We start from the raw sequence: 17,367 nt of genomic DNA, 5'->3' as shown, positions 1-17,367 counted from the left end.
CCGGGGGGCACCGGAAGGCTTCCTAACTTCCGCGAAATAAAATTTCACCAGCCTATGGTCAGACCAAAGCACCTGGATAGGAGCCAGCATCTCTATAGGGGACGTAGAGAAGGTCAGGTCTAGGGTATGTCCCTTCTCATGGGTCGGTCCAACATAATAGGGAACCAGTCCCAGAGGGGCTGTGACCTCCAACATTTTAATTGCATTGGCATCCGTTTCCATGTCCATGTGGACGTTAAAGTCCCCGGCGACAATACAATGCTCTGACGTGAGTAACACAGAAGAAGTCACCGACTGGAACTCTTCAAAAAAAGAACCCAAGGGCCCTGGCGGCCGATAGACTAGGAGACCCTTCATCGAATGGTGTGGTGAAAGGGAAATGGCAAAGGCAAGGGATTCACAGTCCTTGATCGCGTCCGAGGGGATGATGGTACAGGTGGCTGACTTCTTTACTATTAGTGCAACCCCCCCCTCCATGCCCCTTCAGCCTGTCCTGCCTTAAGATGTTATACTCGGGTGGGAGAGCAGTAGCGATATCTGGGTTGGACGCCTCTCCGAGCCACGTCTCGGTGAGCATCAAAAACAGGGGTTTTTCTGACTCCAGCAGATCAAATATATCCAGAGCATGCCGGCCCAGGGATCTAGTGTTGAGCAGCAGGCCCAGATGTTTAGCGCTAATTGCCGCCTTCTGCGGAGCCCCGCCAAGATGTTTATGCGGGCGCCAGCCACACTCAGGGCAGCAATGCTTGCCCTTGTGGCGGGCAGGAAACACCGTACGGCAGGAGCCATTAATGTGTTGCCAAGAACGCAGTTCCGAACCCGAGTAGTGAAGCATAATGCTCACATACACAAGCTACATATGAGATAAAATCGCCCAGTCCTGCCCGTCGCCTCGTACGCCTCCGGGACGCTGACGGGCGCAGACGGGCAGACTCTGGCTCGACTCAGGCGCGAGTCAGGCGCTACCGCTGCGCGTCACCGCTGCGCGACTAAGGTGAGCTTTAAATACAGCCTCACCTGTACTCCAACCGGAGACTAGAGCGCTGCTTGAAGTGGCGCGCTGAGAGCCTACACCCCCAAGATGGCGGCCAAGCATCGCCGGTATGGGAGGAGAGCCACGAGGGGACTCCGCTTCCCCACTTTAAGGGAACTGGATCTTAAAGCTCTACAGATAGGGACCCCCAGTAATCCAATTAGTGACAGCGTACCTAAAGAAGTTACCAGGGAGCCTAGACTCTACCTGCCCAAAGATGTATTCGCTAGTTTTAGCGTAGGGGACGACATTGGTAAGTGGTTGGCTGCCTATGATGTCTCATTGAGAGCCCCTGGGGTTCCTGAAAGTCACTGGGGGGTGGCCTGTATAAGTACATGCCTCCTGTGGGGAGGGATGCTCTTCTAGCTTTAGAACAAGAGGTAGAGACCAATTACCCCACCATGAAGATTGCCTTAGTCAGGAAGTTTGGGCTGACCCCTGAAAAATACAGACAGAAGTTCCTGGAATAGCCACAAGCTCCCCACGCAAAACTTTGTGGATTTTTTGGACTATGCTAGAAAGGCATTAGAGGGCTGGGTGCAGGGCAGTGAGGTTACTGATTACGAGGGGTTGTATGATCTGTTCCTAAAGGAGCACCTCCTCGAGAAATGTTTTCCGGAGCTGCGCCAACACCTGGTTGACAGCAAGCTGACTAACCCTAGGAAGCTTGCAGAGGAGGCAGACACCTGGGCTAGTACCAGAGTGTCTACTAAGGGATCTGTGGGGGACTCCCAAAGAGTTGGACAGGGGTCTTCCCAGAAGAAAGAGGGGGAGATAAAAAGAAGGAGTTCTACAAAGGCCCCCAACATAGTTCACAAGGGAGGGAGTCAGGTTCCCCAGCCAAATCTGGCCACCAGAAACCCACTTATCCTGACCGAAGTCAGCAGCCCAGAATTGTCCGATGCTTCGAGTGCGGCGAGGTTGGACACTGTAAAGGAGATTCCAAGTGACCAAAGAGAATGCACCCTCCCACTGGAGGAAAAACCCCAGGGGTGGCGAGTGTAGTGCTCACGAAGGAGCTGCCCTTAGGCAAGGGGGGTGAGTGGGCCGGGCTAACCCTAGTGTCCCTGGGAGACAGCGAGATGGTTCCTAAGGTCCATGTGCCTCCAAATACCACCAAGTATAGGCAATGGGTCACCATCAATGGCCAGAGGGGGGAGGCTCTGAGGGACATAGGTGCCAGCATGACCATGGTGAGAAGACAGCTGGTGTCCCCAGAGCAGGTGATTCCCAACGTACTCCACCCAGCTGTGATGGCTGATGGCAGAGTGGGTCACTATCCCGTGGCTGAGGTTCCCTTTGAATGGGGAGGGGTCACGGGCCTTCTACGAGTTACGGTGAGCCCTGCCGTGCCAGTCGATTGTCTGTTGGGAAATGACCTTGAGCACAATGCTTGGAAAGAGGTAGAGTTCCAGACACATACAAAAATGCTGGGATCTCCTGATTGGACCTGCACAAGTACGCGGTCTGCGACTGCCCGGAGGGGGAGTTCGCAAGTGCTGGAGCCTGGAACAAAGGCACAGCCAGCTGCCAACAAGGGGAAGATCCGGGGATGGGGAAAACCTGCCTCGGCGTCCACACCCCGTGAGATGGATGGGGCACCTGAGGTGGTGGTCCCGGAGTCCACGGAGAGGGATGTTGTCTCCCTGGAGGACTTACCTATCCCTGCGGAGTGGCAAGTGGAGGGAGGACCTACCAGGGAGGAGTTTTGTCAAGGGCAGAAGGAGTGCCCTACCCTTGAGGGTCTGAGGCGACAGGCCGAAGCCCAGGCAGCAGGTAACACTTCAGGGAACTTTCACATCTACTGGGAGGATGGCCTCCTCTACAGTGAACCTAAGTCTCCGGTGCACGGTTCGTCCCGGGCCTTAGTAGTTCCCCAGCGTTACCGAGCCTTTCTTTTGGAGTTGACTCATGAAATTCCTTTGGCAGGACACCTGGGCCAAGACAAGACCTTTGCCCGGCTTGTCCCACATTTCTATTGGCCTCAGATGAAGGTTGCGTCCAACATTTTTTGTAGGACGTGTGTATCCTGTCAAGCCAGTGGGAAAACAGGGGTTAAGCTGAAGGCTCCCCTGGAACCACTACCCGTCGTTAGCACCCCCTTTGAAAGAGTGGGCATCGACATTGTTGGGCCATTAGATCCACCCACTTCAGCCGGTCACAGGTTTATCCTGGTACTGATGGATCATGCCACCCGGTACCCAGAGGCTATTCCTCTGAGGACCATTACTGCACCTGCGGTGGGCCGGGCCCTGATGGGGATTTTTACCCGAGTGGGTTTCCCCAAGGAAGTTGTCCTACCCTGTTTGTTGTTCTCATACAGGGAAGTGCCACAGAAGGGGTTGGGCTTCAGCCCCTTTGAGCTTCTGTATGGGCACCCTGTTAGAGGACCTCTCAGCCTGGTGAAGGATGGATGGGAAAAGACTCCCAGGAGGCTTCCCCAGGATGTGGTGAGTTGCATGCTGGCTTTCCGTAGCCAAATGGCTAAGTTGCAGAAGCAAGCTTCTGACAACCTTAAGGCCAGCCAGGCAGTCATGAAAGAGTTGTACGACCACAATGCTCACCCCGTTGAGTTGGAGCCTGGACAGAAGGTGTGGGTCATGGATCCTGGAGAGCTCAGTGCTCCCCAGGATTGCTGGACAGGCCCCTTTGAAGTGGTTGAGAAAAAGGGCAAGGTCACTTATTCGGTGGACCTAAAGACCCCAGGCAGCACCATCGGGTGCTCCATGTCAACCGTCTCAAGCCCCACAATGAGAGGTCCGAGGTCACTTTGATGATGGTGACTGATGGGGCAGAGGAGGAGGAAAGCGAGCCTCTCCTTGACCTATTTGCGTCCCAGGAGAAGGATGGTTCAGTGGAGGGATTGGTCCTTGCACCATCTTTGACTCTCGAACAGCAGAGGGACTGTCGCCAAATCCTGGAGCAGTACTCCTCGCTGTTCTCTCTTATCCCGGGAAGGACCCACCTGTGTACCCACAATGTGGACACAAGGGACAGCCCACCTGTGAAGTCCAAGTCCTACCGGCTGTCAGATAAAGTGAAGGCCAGCATCCACAGTGAGGTCACCAAGATGCTGGAGCTGGGAGTGATTGAGCCTTCCGACAGCCCCTGGTCCAGTCCGGTGGTACTGGTACCAAAAGCTGCCCCACCGGTCACCACACCGGAACTCAGGTTCTGTGTGGATTACAGGGGACTGAACTCAGTGACTAAGACTGACGCTCATCCCATTCCCAGGGCGGATGAGCTCATTGACCGGCTGGGAGCTGCCCAATACTTGAGTACCTTTGACCTCACTTCAGGGTACTGGCAGATCTCCCTGACAGATGGGGCGAAGGAGAGGTCGGCCTTCTCCACCCCTGAGGGACATTACCAGTTCAGAGTGATGCCCTTTGGGCTCAAGAATGCCCCTGCTACCTTCCAGCGACTGGTGAACTAGGTTCTCTCCGGTATGGAGGCTTTTTCTGCTGCCTACCTTGATGACATCGCTGTCTTCAGCAGCAGCTGGGAGGACCATCTGTGTCACCTCCGGAAAGTACTTCAAGCCCTGCAGCAGGCCGGCCTGACGATCAATGCCAGCAAATGCCAGATCGGGCAGGGGTCGGTGGTGTACCTAGGTCACCTGGTGGGTAGGGGAAAGGTGCAGCCCCTCCAGGCCAAGATTGAGACCATCATGGCCTGGGAACCCCCAAGACACAGACTGAGGTCCTAGCTTTTCTGGGCCTCACCGGCTACTACCGCCGCTTTATTAAGGCATATGGTACCATTGTGGCTCCCTTGACTGAGCTTACATCCAAGAAACACCCTCGACAGGTAATCTGGACCGAGGCGTGCCAACAAGCCTTTGATACCTTGAAGAAAGCTATGTGCACGGCTCCGGTGCTCAGGGTCCCTGACTTTTCCAAAGAGTTCATCGTCCAAACAGACGCGTCTGAGCATGGCATTGGGGCAGTGTTATCGCAGCTCAATGAAGAAGGTCTGGACCAACCTGTGGTTTTCCTTTCCAGGAGACTGCTTCCCCTGGGAACAGAGGTGGAGTGCGATAGAGCGGGAAGCCTTTGCGGTGGTTTGGGCCCTGAAGAAGTTGCGGCCATACCTGTTTGGTTCTGATTTCCTTGTTCAGACTGACCACCGGCCCCACTGGTGGCTTATGCAGATGAGGGGTGAGAATCCCAAGTTGCTAAGGTGGTCCATCTCCCTACAGGGAATGGACTTTAGGGTGGAACACCGGCCTGGAGTGGACCATGCCAATGCTGACGGTCTCTCGAGGTTTTTCCGCCTTAGTGACGAGAACTCCCAAGGGATTGGGTAGCTCTCCCCACTTTCAGCTGGGGGGGACTCGTGTTAGACCTGTCAGCTCTTTGGATGGTCTCCCCTTATTTTTGCCCCTTTCTGCCTCCCATAATTTTTGTCCATCAACCTTTTTTTTTGTGTGTGGCCTTGGGTCTCCGAGTGCCCCACCACTACTAATTAGTACTGAGGCACAGGTGCGCCTTTCTAAAATGGTGGAAGGTGAGAGCTCCTAAGATGGATTCCGTTAGGAATTACCTCAGAGCTCTAGTCCATAGGATAGCATTAGGGGGGTTCCAAAACCTTCCGGTTCACTCTAGTGACCAGGGCACAGGCTATATAAGGGTGGACAATGGGCGGCATTTTGTCACACTGCTGGGCTGGCTGGAGTGCGGACTACAGTGTCAGGGGGATTGTGTCACAGGCTAATTTGATTGCTCCTAGGGGCTGCGGGTTGGCCTGAGGGTGCTGCCCTTCTTCCTGTTGATTTGGTCCTGCCAGAGGAAATTCAGAGAGCACAACGCCCCAGTGTGTCCACAATTTAGAAGGACAAATCCCCTTGGTTATCTGATGAGGGTGACTTTTCCCCAGCTCTAGACCTCTGGAAGGGTGAGCGCTGTATGTTGTGAGGGCAACGCCATGCAAGTGCTCCTCTCTGCGATTCCCTGAAGTAAGGCTGGTATCTAGTCTTTGCCCGTGTCTCCTGTTGGCCCTAGTCAGAAGCGTGTGGATATTGCCTGCATATCTGCCGCCAAAGTCTGCCAGCGCTGGGTTACAGTCCTCCAGCCCCCCCTCTCACTAAAGCGCTGCGGTGCCAAGTCTGCCAAGTACTTCCTCACCGCTGACGGGGTGCTGTGAGGGGCCGAGAAGTGTGTGGAGAGAACAACGCGAGGCTCCGAGGGAAAAGCTGAGCGGGGTCGCTTAGCAACCGGACCCCGCCCACTGTGTCATCTTCCTGCCAGGGCCGGAGCTTCCTCGGAAGAGGGGAAGCCACCACGGTCCTTCGGGAGGCCGATCCTACTGCCCTCTGAGGATTCCGGAGGGCAGGAGAAGAGGCCCGCATGTGGTGGGGTTTCCCGTAGTGACTACGTTGCGGCTTTGCTGCTGCCCCTACTCCCGCCTCGGGCGAAGTGCTGAAAGGCCCGAGCGGGAGGACGGGGGTGGATTGGCCTGAAAGTTTCACTCTGTGGAGAGTAGCGGAAGCGCCAGACAACATAAAGGAAGGAAGCTGAGATACCCAGGAGAAAGGGGGAAAGATCTGTTATGGATGGGGCTATTCAGAACTGAGCCCTACGTTGATCCTCTCTCCCTCGTGAAAGCGTGACTAACTTAAATTACAAGAGTGCCTTACAGACCTCTAGCCCCCTGCCTCTCGAAAATAAGACCTCCCTAAGCCTGTTTCCTAAGAAAGGAGTGAGAGGGAGACAGCGCACATTGATTAGGAAACTGGTATGATACTGTGCCAAATGCCTTTATCAGCTTAATTCAAATTAATGCGGAAGACCTGCTAAAACAGGATTTCATTCCTCTAAGCTTGCTCCAAGCAGATATGCAAGTTTATTGCAGTACATACTATATACTTACCTGAATGATTTCGTGACAACCAGTTACAATTGGACTAAGTGAAGTATACTTACCTGTTGTAGATCCATTTGGTTGTATTTAAACTTCTGGTGCTTAAACTACTGTAAGAAATATGATGTAATGAGCAGCTAACGTATGTAATCTTTGGAAGGAAAATGTCCAAAGCCTAATCTATTGAAAATTGAAAAGAAAGGTGTTTACAAGAAAACAGAGCTAAAACTAATCCATTTTCTATTTAACAGACAGTGTGGTGTCATTTTTGGTGGGTTTGCATTGGGGTGTTGTAGTGTGTGTAATGCAAGCACGTCACAATTGTCTTCTAGGTTTAGCCTTCCAGCTAGAGTCATGCTACCCTAAGTGGGCCGGCGGTCCCGGTTCCAACAGTCAGCATTTTGCAAATTGAAAATTAGAGCTATTTGCCAATAAGTGTCTCATCAGGTTTCATATTCCGCACTCATGTGAGTAAACCGAGTTCGGTACGCAGTTTTCCCATGTGCACATAGCACATATTCAGTTGGCATCTGGATACATGCCAACTGCCCTGGAATCCCTTTTATGGCTGTTACAAACAAACGTTTTCACCAGAAATAGAATTGGCTTCGTAGTTGCATGTGGGCAGTATAATGTTTTTAAAAGGAGGCTCAATTTTGTGCCCATGTGTCCTTGATGCATTAAAGTAATCTGTTTTATAAGACATAAATATTAATCTGTAGATGTTGTGCAATGGACACCAGGATGCTTGAAGACCTTAAAATAGATATACCCAAAATCTGCTCTTGTTTTGTGTTTTCTCATCTGCAGAAATGCTTGGTGCAGGTGGCCTTCCAACCTTCTCTGGACGACCGTACAATCCGGGAAGAGGCTGTAAGGATTCTGTGCAGAGCCGCGGAGGCGAGAGATGCACTGGAAAAAGTGGCTGTGGAACTTGAAGTTCTGGTAAGGTGTGACCTGCATGTATGGTTAGAAAGAAACTGTAGTACAATCTAATCAATTGTAGTTGATTTTTTACTAAAATATTTTGGAGCAGTCTACGTTTGCGAGAGAAAAGGCAACCTTTGTTCTCTCTTCTTGAACTATTCAAGCGCTTGATAGGTTCAAAGACTGGTAGCAGCCTCTTGATTTTTTGGGTTCCAGGCATCCTCCTGATTCATCTAGTGACCCTCAGGAAACACAATATGCATGATATTGGATTCGTTTGCATATCTGTAGGTTACTTAACTGGTCTGGTCTTCATCAAGACATCAGAATCAGTCATCCAAAATATTGATTGGTCTTTAACCCACAGGAGGTAATGTGCCATTTCCTCAACATTACATAAATGCCAAACTCAGCTTTGGCCACTGCAGGTAAGAGCGGGAGGGCGTGGGGCTGGGTGGGGGGCGGGGTGGATGAATTTCAAGAGACGACCACGAGGGAAAATTAATTATTTATCTAATTTTCCCTCTTGGTCGTCTCTCGAAATCCCCCTCACTCGGCCACACCGCTGCATCTTGCCAATCTTCTTATCCTTGATGCTTCTGTATGCATTATATGTTGTGGAATTATACCAGTACAGTGTTTTATTACTGCCCACGGAAAAATACATTTTGCTCCAATGCAGGTACAGCATTTGATACTTGTGTGCCTCAGTAGAGACCCTGCTTGAGATTATTTGTTACTGCTTGCTGGAGTTGTTTTCTGGTTCCCCTGATTCCAGTCCCAAGTTTCAGGACTGCCTGAGAAGTCTGCTTCTGTTCATTATAGCTTCTAATGAATATTAGCTGCTACAGTGTTCTTACTATCAAACCCTTTCCCCCACCAGACTGGATATCGAAAAACGTTCTTACGCTATTTAGTCAATGGCACTCCGTGGAACCACTTGATGCCATCACAGCATCTGACAGTTTTGCCTTTTAATATATCACAGCTCCATAAAAAAGCCCCACATGCCGGTAAGGTAGTTCTTTTTTTTTAACATGCTTAAACGGATGTAGTGAGCCAGAGCTTCAGATTACTCGCAATAGCTTTCATGCAGCATTTTGTCAGAAATTGACAATAGGGGGCTATGTTAGGCTTTAAATAATGTTGAAGACCGATTATTTCTCACTGATGCACACTTTATTTGCCTTTCGAGTTTGGGGGGGTCATCTGAACTGTGCAAAGTGCTCTTACAAATTCCATAGTGGTTAGAGTTCAGGAGGCAAAGCTGTATCTACCTTTCATGAGGAGCACTCTCCGTCAGGATCCAAAGCGAGGTAGACTGTTGTTCTGCAGCATTGGATCCTTCATAGGTTCACATGCTTGAATGATCTCCCGGGATCAGGTAGGGAACCCCTGATAGATGGATCCGAAACAAAGCATTTGCGCATAAGCACTTCTTGATCAAGTTGTGGTGTGTACCGAGACATGCTCATGAGAAGAGGGCTGTGTGCTCTTCAAAAGGAAACTTGTGAGTAAGTGAGCATGTGCTGAAGAACTTTTGTCTCCAGCTGTAGAGCCTGTGCAACAGATGTATGTTCCATTGTTTAAGCCCTTTATCTTTTGATCACATTTGTGGAAGTTCTTTTGGAGAATGCTGTGACCCAGTGTTACGCAGTCCTTTACCAGTGTTTCGCGTGGAAGACTATGCCCTCCAAGGGGATCATGAATACAGGAGAAGTCAGTCTCCATCAGTATTGAAGCAGACGGAACCCTGTAGAGGCCTTTTGTGGCCATGTCTATAATGTAACGGGACTCTAGTCTTCTAAAACATTTCTCTCTGTCCCCACCTCTAGAGTCACGAGCCATGTGGTCCAAACAAAAGTATTTCACTAGCTTCCGGTTGCTGTTATGATGCGACTGAAAATGTCTAGCGACCGGGTAGTTGTTGTCATTGTTCTGAATTGCTCTCTGGTGTTCTTGTATCTAAATCTTAGCTGCATGTATGGTACTGCCCACGTACCTAAGGCCACATGGGCAGACCAGACAGTACACTACAAAGGCTGTGTTGCAGTTCCTAAATTTGGATATGCGTACAGGATCCCTACACCCTGGAATCATATAGGATGTTACTTTGCTGCTGTCAGCACAAGCTTTGCATTTACTGCAGGGGTAAAACCCCCCTATGCCTAGAATACCTCTTCGAATTGGTGGCAGATTACATTTAACCAAGTGATCTTCGAGGGGACGTGTTTTCCTGAATGTGAGAGATGGGTGTGATGGAATATCACGGCCAATGATTACATCTGATTTAAGTATACTCCAGTTCGACTGTATGATTTTTCTGACATTATTCGCTGCACTGGAATAATTAGTAATCAACCTGAAGTTTTGTGGGCACCCTACTTCCTTCTTTTTTGGCACATCTTTCAGTATATCTGTTCTGTTCTTACTCTCAGTTTTATTCCACGCCTCCCTGAGAATCTCCTTTAGATACCCTCTCGCTTGGAACCTTGGGCATGGTTTGCCAAATATAGGTGATATGTTGATGTTACCAGGAAAAGCTGTGATGTTTAGTACATTTGATCTGCCATCAGCATATCACCAAATTGAGTAAATCTACATAACTTTGTTCATAACAACACTAGGTGCATTCCATTTTACGTGAATACCATTTCAGATCCAATTGCCTTCTTTAGAATTCCAGTAGGTAATGGATAAATTGCTTGGGAATGTACCCAGGATTAGATGATACCAGGATGGCATACTAGTTTACACAAAGATAAGGCCTGAACATAATGTTCTGAGGGATGCTTGTAAAATTAGATTCCTCACCTCTGGAAACACCGGAAACTCTTGCAATAGGGCTTGCACACACATAGAAGGCGCCACTGGCCTCTGTTCCACTTCCGGGCATGACAAAAAACTGCATATAAGTGACACTCCTTTGTTGAGGTCAGTTCCTCTTTTTCTGTGCCCTTTTATGCAGATCCAGAGCTCCACTTCTACATTCTTTCTGTTTTCAAACATGACATTCTGCACGGATATCACCTTCCAAAATGAAATGTTTTCAATCTGCTGTGAGGGTCTCAAACAATTAGTCACATACGTGCATACCATCTGCCTTTGGTTCCATGACAAATGCTCGGTAATGCATACAAAGGTCTTTTGGGAGTGAGAAGCTAAACTCCACATCACCAAGTATAAAGTACAGAGTTGGTCCTGCTCCAAGTCGCAGGGGTGTTCCAGTTCACTATAGTCAGGTAAGTCCAAGACAAAGGTGAAGGACAAACTAAAAAGAAAAAAAAAGTCTAAGCATGTTTTTGGTCTTAAAGTTTCTGCTCCAGGAACAGGTCTCATAATCTGCGCTTGAAACCCCTTACTTCAATGTCTGAATCTGATTGGATTCAGGTTTTGTAGAGCCAGATGTGTTCCGAATTCCATGGACCATCATCCACTCTGCAGCAAATCACACCCTTCAACAAGGCTATACTGCAGCTGTTTAAGATAACTGCAGCTGTTAAATATGTTGCAGGATCCCCTAGAGACACCTCTGAGTCTCACAGATCTGTTGGGGCCACCAGTCAGGCTTCCACTGGCTGCCCCAAAACCAACCTACCTTTATGGACTCGGCCTGCTCCTCTTTGGCTCTTGGGTTTCAAGTGGGGTGCCTTGACTCTTTGCCATATGCTCTGCCAGCTACTCCTTTATCGGTTCTGCTGCTGGTTCCAAAGGTGCTGATTCCGGATTCCGCCCTGACTCCAGTTCTGGATTGGGAACCATGTAGAAGACACTAAGGACAACTGATATGAGGATTTGGCAGATGTCAATGGTTTGGCATGGAGCCAGTGCCCTATTCTTTTGATAGGCATGGACTTGAGGAAGCTTATAGTTACCAGTACCCTGTAGAAGACGCCGAGGACAACTGGTATGAGGATTTGGCAGTGGTCTTGACCTAGACACTGGCTTGGTATCTCCCCCACCATGGCTACGGAGGAGGGTGCCTCATTTGCTATGGTGGTGAGGAGAGCAGCTGAGGTCTTGGACCTTCAGTTACCTTTGGTGGCAGTCAAGACGAATGTCTTGGTAGTAATGTTTCAGCCAGGGGTTATCCCATTCGAACTTTTACTCCCTTTTAATGAAGAACTTGCTGATGTCCTGGTCCAATCTCGCCACAAAGCCTTCTGTGAATAGGACAATTGCCCACCACCATAGCTGCACTTCTAGGAACCCCAATTTCCTCATCCAGCACCTTTTCCCGGAGAGCCTGGTAGTCCATGCTTCCACGCTCAAGTTAACCCTGGCACGTTTCCTTCCACTTCACAGGACAGGGAATCCAACAGGCTGGACACCTTTTTTAAGAGGGTTTTCTCTTTCGCCAGCCTAGCATTGCAGTCAGTGAACACTGCATGCCTTTTGAGCCGATATACCCACACAACCTTGAATTCAGTTGCACAAGTGCTCCCATTGGTCTTGGAGGAGGCACGAGCCATACTGTTACAGGCAATTGCAGATGGCAGGGATGCAGCTAAATTCATCGTCCGATGTGGACTGGACACAACAAACTTGCTGGGAAGAGCGATTTTATCTTCTGTGGCTGAGACGCAATGACTGACTGAGAAACACTGGCTTTTCAGGGAATGTCCAGGCTTCTCTCATGGGCATGCCCTTTGATGGCACTCGTCTCTTTGGAGATAAGGCGGACTCAGCACTGGAGCGCTTCAAGCACAGTAGGGCTACTGCCAGGTCCTTGGCCTTTTGTTTGGCTCTTTGTTAAACCCAGTCCGTCTTTCGTCCTTTTCATGGCCACGGAAGTGGCTTCCAACTGTGTCTTTACCCACCCAACCACCATGTGTAGCAGCTGCTGCTAGCGAGTCCTGACATGGCCCTCGGGGCGGAACGGGCTGAGGCACAGGACGCGCTCCTTGACCTCCTGTGTTGGCCCGTCCCCTCTTCTTGGAAGTTGCACTAGGGTCTCCACAGTGCAGGAAAAAATGCGTGTTTGGGAGCCCACGCTTGACTGCATTTATATAGATATCCAGGCACGCTATCAGTCTGTTAACCCATTTGCCTAACAATACACATTATGTAACATACCTAATGTTTCTGATGGATACTTCTGCCTGTGGATTCCTCACCTTTTGAATACCCCCTGCGCCAGCATTCCACGGGAAAATCTTTCCTAGCTCTCCCACGTCGACGAGGATGTCACAATAGAGAGGCTCTACTCGCGGCACCGTATGATGTCATCGGAGCCAAAAAAAGGACCTCGTTGGCGTGCTGACATCAGTTCCCTTTTTTCTGCGCCATTGACGCTTAATGGTTTTTCTAGGGCCTCTCCATTTTCTACTAAGAACACTTTGTATCTCGTGTTTGTTCCTGATGGCTACTTATTGGAAGACGGGATTAAAACCTGCAGAGAGTGTGGCGGGCATATGTCAATCACGGATCCGCATGATGACTGCCTCTGGTGCTTATCTTTGGACCATGATGTCGAAGAATGTCGGATCTGCAGGAAGATGAATCCCAAGGCTATTAGGGAGCGTGAAGCCAAGGTGTTCTTGGCCAAAGCCAATAAGGAGAAGAGGGGTCGAAAGAGGGCGAAGTCTTCATCTTCCCATACTTCGAAGTCGAAGAAACATAATAAGTCTAAAAGAAGACATGGCTCTCGACATCGTTCTTCGAAGGCCAGGGCTTCGAGGTTGTCGACTCCGGCTGAACGACCTCGAAGGAAATAATTTGTCTCTTCGCCCCCTTCTCCTCGGGTGATGCCGGTTTCATCTCCGGTTCAGGGGTCGCCGGCTTCGAAAGGTTCTTCGCAGCATGAAGATTCACCAGCTCCTGCGATATATCCGGTGCCTAGGGAGTCCTCTCCAGGCGGGTGGCTTCACCTGTGCCGGTGCCGTCCCCGGCTCCGCAGCCTTCAGTTCGACCTCAGGTGACTCCTCTTCAGGAAGGTATGGATCCATATCCTCCTTTTCCTGCTCCTGGGTCAGATTCTTTGCATTTTCTCAATGCGATGTTTGGCATGTTTGCCAGGGCCTCTGTTCCATCTGGTGCACCTTTGGGCCCCGAGGGTCCTTTGGCCTTTAAACTGGGTGTTCCTCAATTCTATCCCCAGGCACCCGGCACCAAGATCCTCCACTCTGGCTCCATGGACTCCTTCGGCTGCTGAGTCGGCGCCGCCTCGAGTTCGATCGATGTCGAGGTTCGAAGCCGAGGCTCCTGCGTCGACGTCGTTCATGTCTTCACCGGTGCCGCATGTGGCTCCACCGACGCCGATACCTAAAAAACACTCTAGGAGAGGAGGAATATGCACAGAATCAGGAGGAAGGAGAGATTGTTGACTCTATGGATGAGTTTGAAGACCTTCATGAAGCTAGTGGCCTTGATACTTCTCCTGAGTATAATCTTCCATCTGCAAATGCAGGGGTTGTACGGGACATTGCTCCATATCATGTGGTCATAAGAAAGGCGGCTGATTTACTTGGTCTTCAGCTTCCCTCAGCTGAGGTGAAATCTAATATTCTTACAGAAGTTCCTAATGCATCTTCTTCAACTTCTGAACTGTTGCTTCCCTTTACAGATGCTTTGACGGAGCCAATCCTGGAGGTGAGGCAGAAGCCTTTATCTGCTCCTGCGGTTTCTCGTTCCATCTCGAGAAGGTACATGCCCGCTCCTGGAGATCCGACTTTTTTATCATCACATCCTATGCCGGAAAGTTTGGTTGTCCAGGCTTCTTGTTTGAAGCAACCTTCTGGTTCTTTCCCAACCATTCTTGGTGATAGGGATTCTAAAACGATAGAGCAAACGGCAAAGACAGTGTTCTCTTCCGCAAGTATGGCTCTTAAATCCACTAATGCAAATTGCCTTCTTGGGAGATATATCCATGCTTTGATGGACTCAGTTGTGCAACTAGCTCCGAAGTTGCCTGAAGAAGATCATGCTAATTTCTTAGAAGTCCTTTCTGATTCGCAGGCTGCGGCATGTCAGGTGATTCAGCCAGGCATGGACACTGCTGACTCTGTAGCTCATGTGATGGGATCTTCTGTGGCTGCAAGGAGACAAGCATGACTTCGATCATCTGGTTTCTCTTCTGATGTTCAGGCGACTTTGCTGGATTTGCCCTTTGATGGGTCAAAACTCTTTGGTTCAAAGGCGGACTCAACCTTAGAGCATTTTAAAGACAGCAGGGCTTCTGCAAGGTCTCCGGGTCTCCAGGTGCAGTCTAGAGGATACAGCTACAAGCAGTATCATGGATTTAGGAGGTCTGCTTCCTTTCATGGCCGCCAACAATCTCAACAGAGTCAACAATAGCAGAATCCCTTGTACAAGTCATACAGAGGAAGAATAAAAGAGGCCTCAGGGGAGCAGCTCTACAACAATCCTCCTCCTCTTCCTCTACCTCCCCTCCCGCCACCATTGGTACAACAGGAAAGCAGTTCTAGATCCCCCATCTTAGAACATGTTGGTCCAGTTGGAGGTCAGGTGTCCCACTTTCTACAAGATTGGAGACCGATCACGTCCGATCGTTGGGTCTTGAATCTTGTAGAGAATGGGTACCCCTTCTCTTTTTTTGGAGTTTCCTCCTCCTTACCCTCCTCACCAGGGTTGGTGCTCAGAGGACCACTTACTACTTTTACAGCAGGAGGTTCTTACTTTGCTTCAGAAAGGTGCGATAGAAGTGGTTCCGAAGCAGGAAAGGGGTCAGGGTTGCTACTCCCGTTATCTCCTGATCCCTAAAAAGGACAGTCGCTTGAGACCAACCTCAGGATTTTTTTTTTGCAGAGTTTTATATAGCGCGAACTGGACCCGAACCGAATCAGGTATCAGAGCGCTTTACATAGCACCAGTTACGTTACATGAGGACACACTTTCATTTTTTAGGCACGGGGAGATTAAGTGATTTGCCCAGAATCACAGGAGGATTTTGGCGTCGTTACCGAGACTCGAACCCAGATCCCCAGGTCCGAGGTCGAGCGCCTTAGCCGTTAGGCCAACCCCTCTCCCCTCTATGATTTTGAACCTTTACCTCAGACAGGAGAAGTTCAAAATGTTGACCTTGGCTCAGGTTCTTCTTGCGTTGCAAGACGAAGACTGGATGGTGTCCATCGATCTACAGGATGCGTATTTTCATCTTCCCATCCTGAAATCGCATCGGAAGTCTCTCCGGTTCACCGTAGGGTCGCAACATTATCAGTTTGCGGGTCTTCCGTTCGGTCTCACTTCCGCACCTCAAGTCTTTACAAAGGTGATGGAGGTGGTAGCAGCTCATCTCAGAAGGTCAGGGGTTTGTGTTTTCCCCTACCTGGACGACTGGCTGTTGAAAGCACAGTCACCAGAGTTGGTTTCGCGTCACTTGCAGGTAACAGCTCATCTATTGTTCAAATTGGGTTTCTCGATAAATGTACCCAAATCTCACCTGGTGCCTTCTCAGTGCAGCCTGTTCATAGGGGCAATACTGGTCACTACTGTATGTCGCGCATACCCGCCTCCGCAGAGGATTCTCGACATAGGACAAGGAGATGGTTCCTTTATTTCAGGATGGAGTGGTTGTTCCAGTCCTGAAGGTTCTTTGCCTGCTCGGTCTGCTTGCTTCCTGCATTCTGTTGGTCAACCATGCACGCTGGCACAGGAGGGCACCGCAGTGGTGCCTCTGCAGGCAGTGGTATCAGCACAACGGAGATCTCGGGGAGAAGATCAGAATCTCCAGAGAAGCTGCAGCCGAGCTGACTTGGTGAAGTGTGCAGAGCAACCTGTTTCCAGGAAAGCCCTTTCAGCCTCCTCCGCCGATAGCCACAGTGATCACGGATGCCTCCACTCTACGGTGGGGTGTTCATCTAGGGGATCTGGAGGTCAAAGGTCTTTGGTCTCCAGAGGAAAGGTTGCTTCATATCAACCTGTTGGAATTGCGGGCTATACGTTTGGCACTATAGGCTTTCCTTCCTTCCCTTCGCGGTCAGTCGGAGAACACTACCGCAATGTGGTACATCAACAAACAGAGAGGTGTAGGGTCATATCGTCTCTGCCGAAAGGCTCTGTGACTCTGGTCCTGGGCTTAGGGCCAACAGGTTTGTGTGTTTGCAAATCATCTGGCCGGTGTGCTAAATGTTCATGCGGACAGTCTCAGATGGCGTTACTGGGCCGTTCGCGAGTGGCGGCTTCATCCGTACATGGTCCATCGCATCTTTCAGATGTGGGAATCTCCTCTGTTGGACCTGTTTGCCACTAACGAAAACGCATACTGCCCGTTGTGCTGCAGTCTCCAGTATTAGATGCAGGGGGCATTGGGGGACGCGTTTCAGATAGATTGGAGCTCGCAACTCCTTCACGCGTTTCCTCCCATACCCTTGATTCCTCGAGTTCTGAGGACGATTCCGCAAGACCGGGCCCAAGTTATATTGATCGCACTGGATTGGCCAAGAAGTTTGTGGTACACAGATCAACTTCACCTCTCATCATACCCGCCGCTCCGTCTCCCTCTCAGGGCAGATCTCCTCTCGCAGTCGCAGGGGCAGGTTCTGCACCCCCACCTCCAGAGCTTGCACCTTCATGCCTGGAGATTG

At 50.2% G+C, this 17,367-nt stretch overlaps 1 protein-coding gene across 1 annotated transcript in view; it reads left to right on the top strand.

Moving 5' to 3' along the window:
* CFAP74 (cilia and flagella associated protein 74) overlaps positions 1 to 17,367 on the top strand; it is a 1,328,338-nt gene that overhangs the window by 909,755 nt on the left and 401,216 nt on the right. The window contains exon 28 of the mRNA XM_078642456.1: positions 7,706 to 7,840. Within this exon, the coding sequence (XP_078498582.1) occupies positions 7,706 to 7,840 (135 nt within the window). The remainder of the gene's footprint in view (positions 1 to 7,705; positions 7,841 to 17,367) is intronic.

The sequence above is a fragment of the Lissotriton helveticus genome, chromosome 5_1 (assembly GCF_964261635.1).
Source record: "Lissotriton helveticus chromosome 5_1, aLisHel1.1, whole genome shotgun sequence".
Lineage (NCBI taxonomy): Eukaryota > Metazoa > Chordata > Amphibia > Caudata > Salamandridae > Lissotriton > Lissotriton helveticus.
The sequence above is the reverse complement of the archived record's forward strand: the minus strand, read 5'-3'. Positions and strand labels throughout refer to the sequence as shown.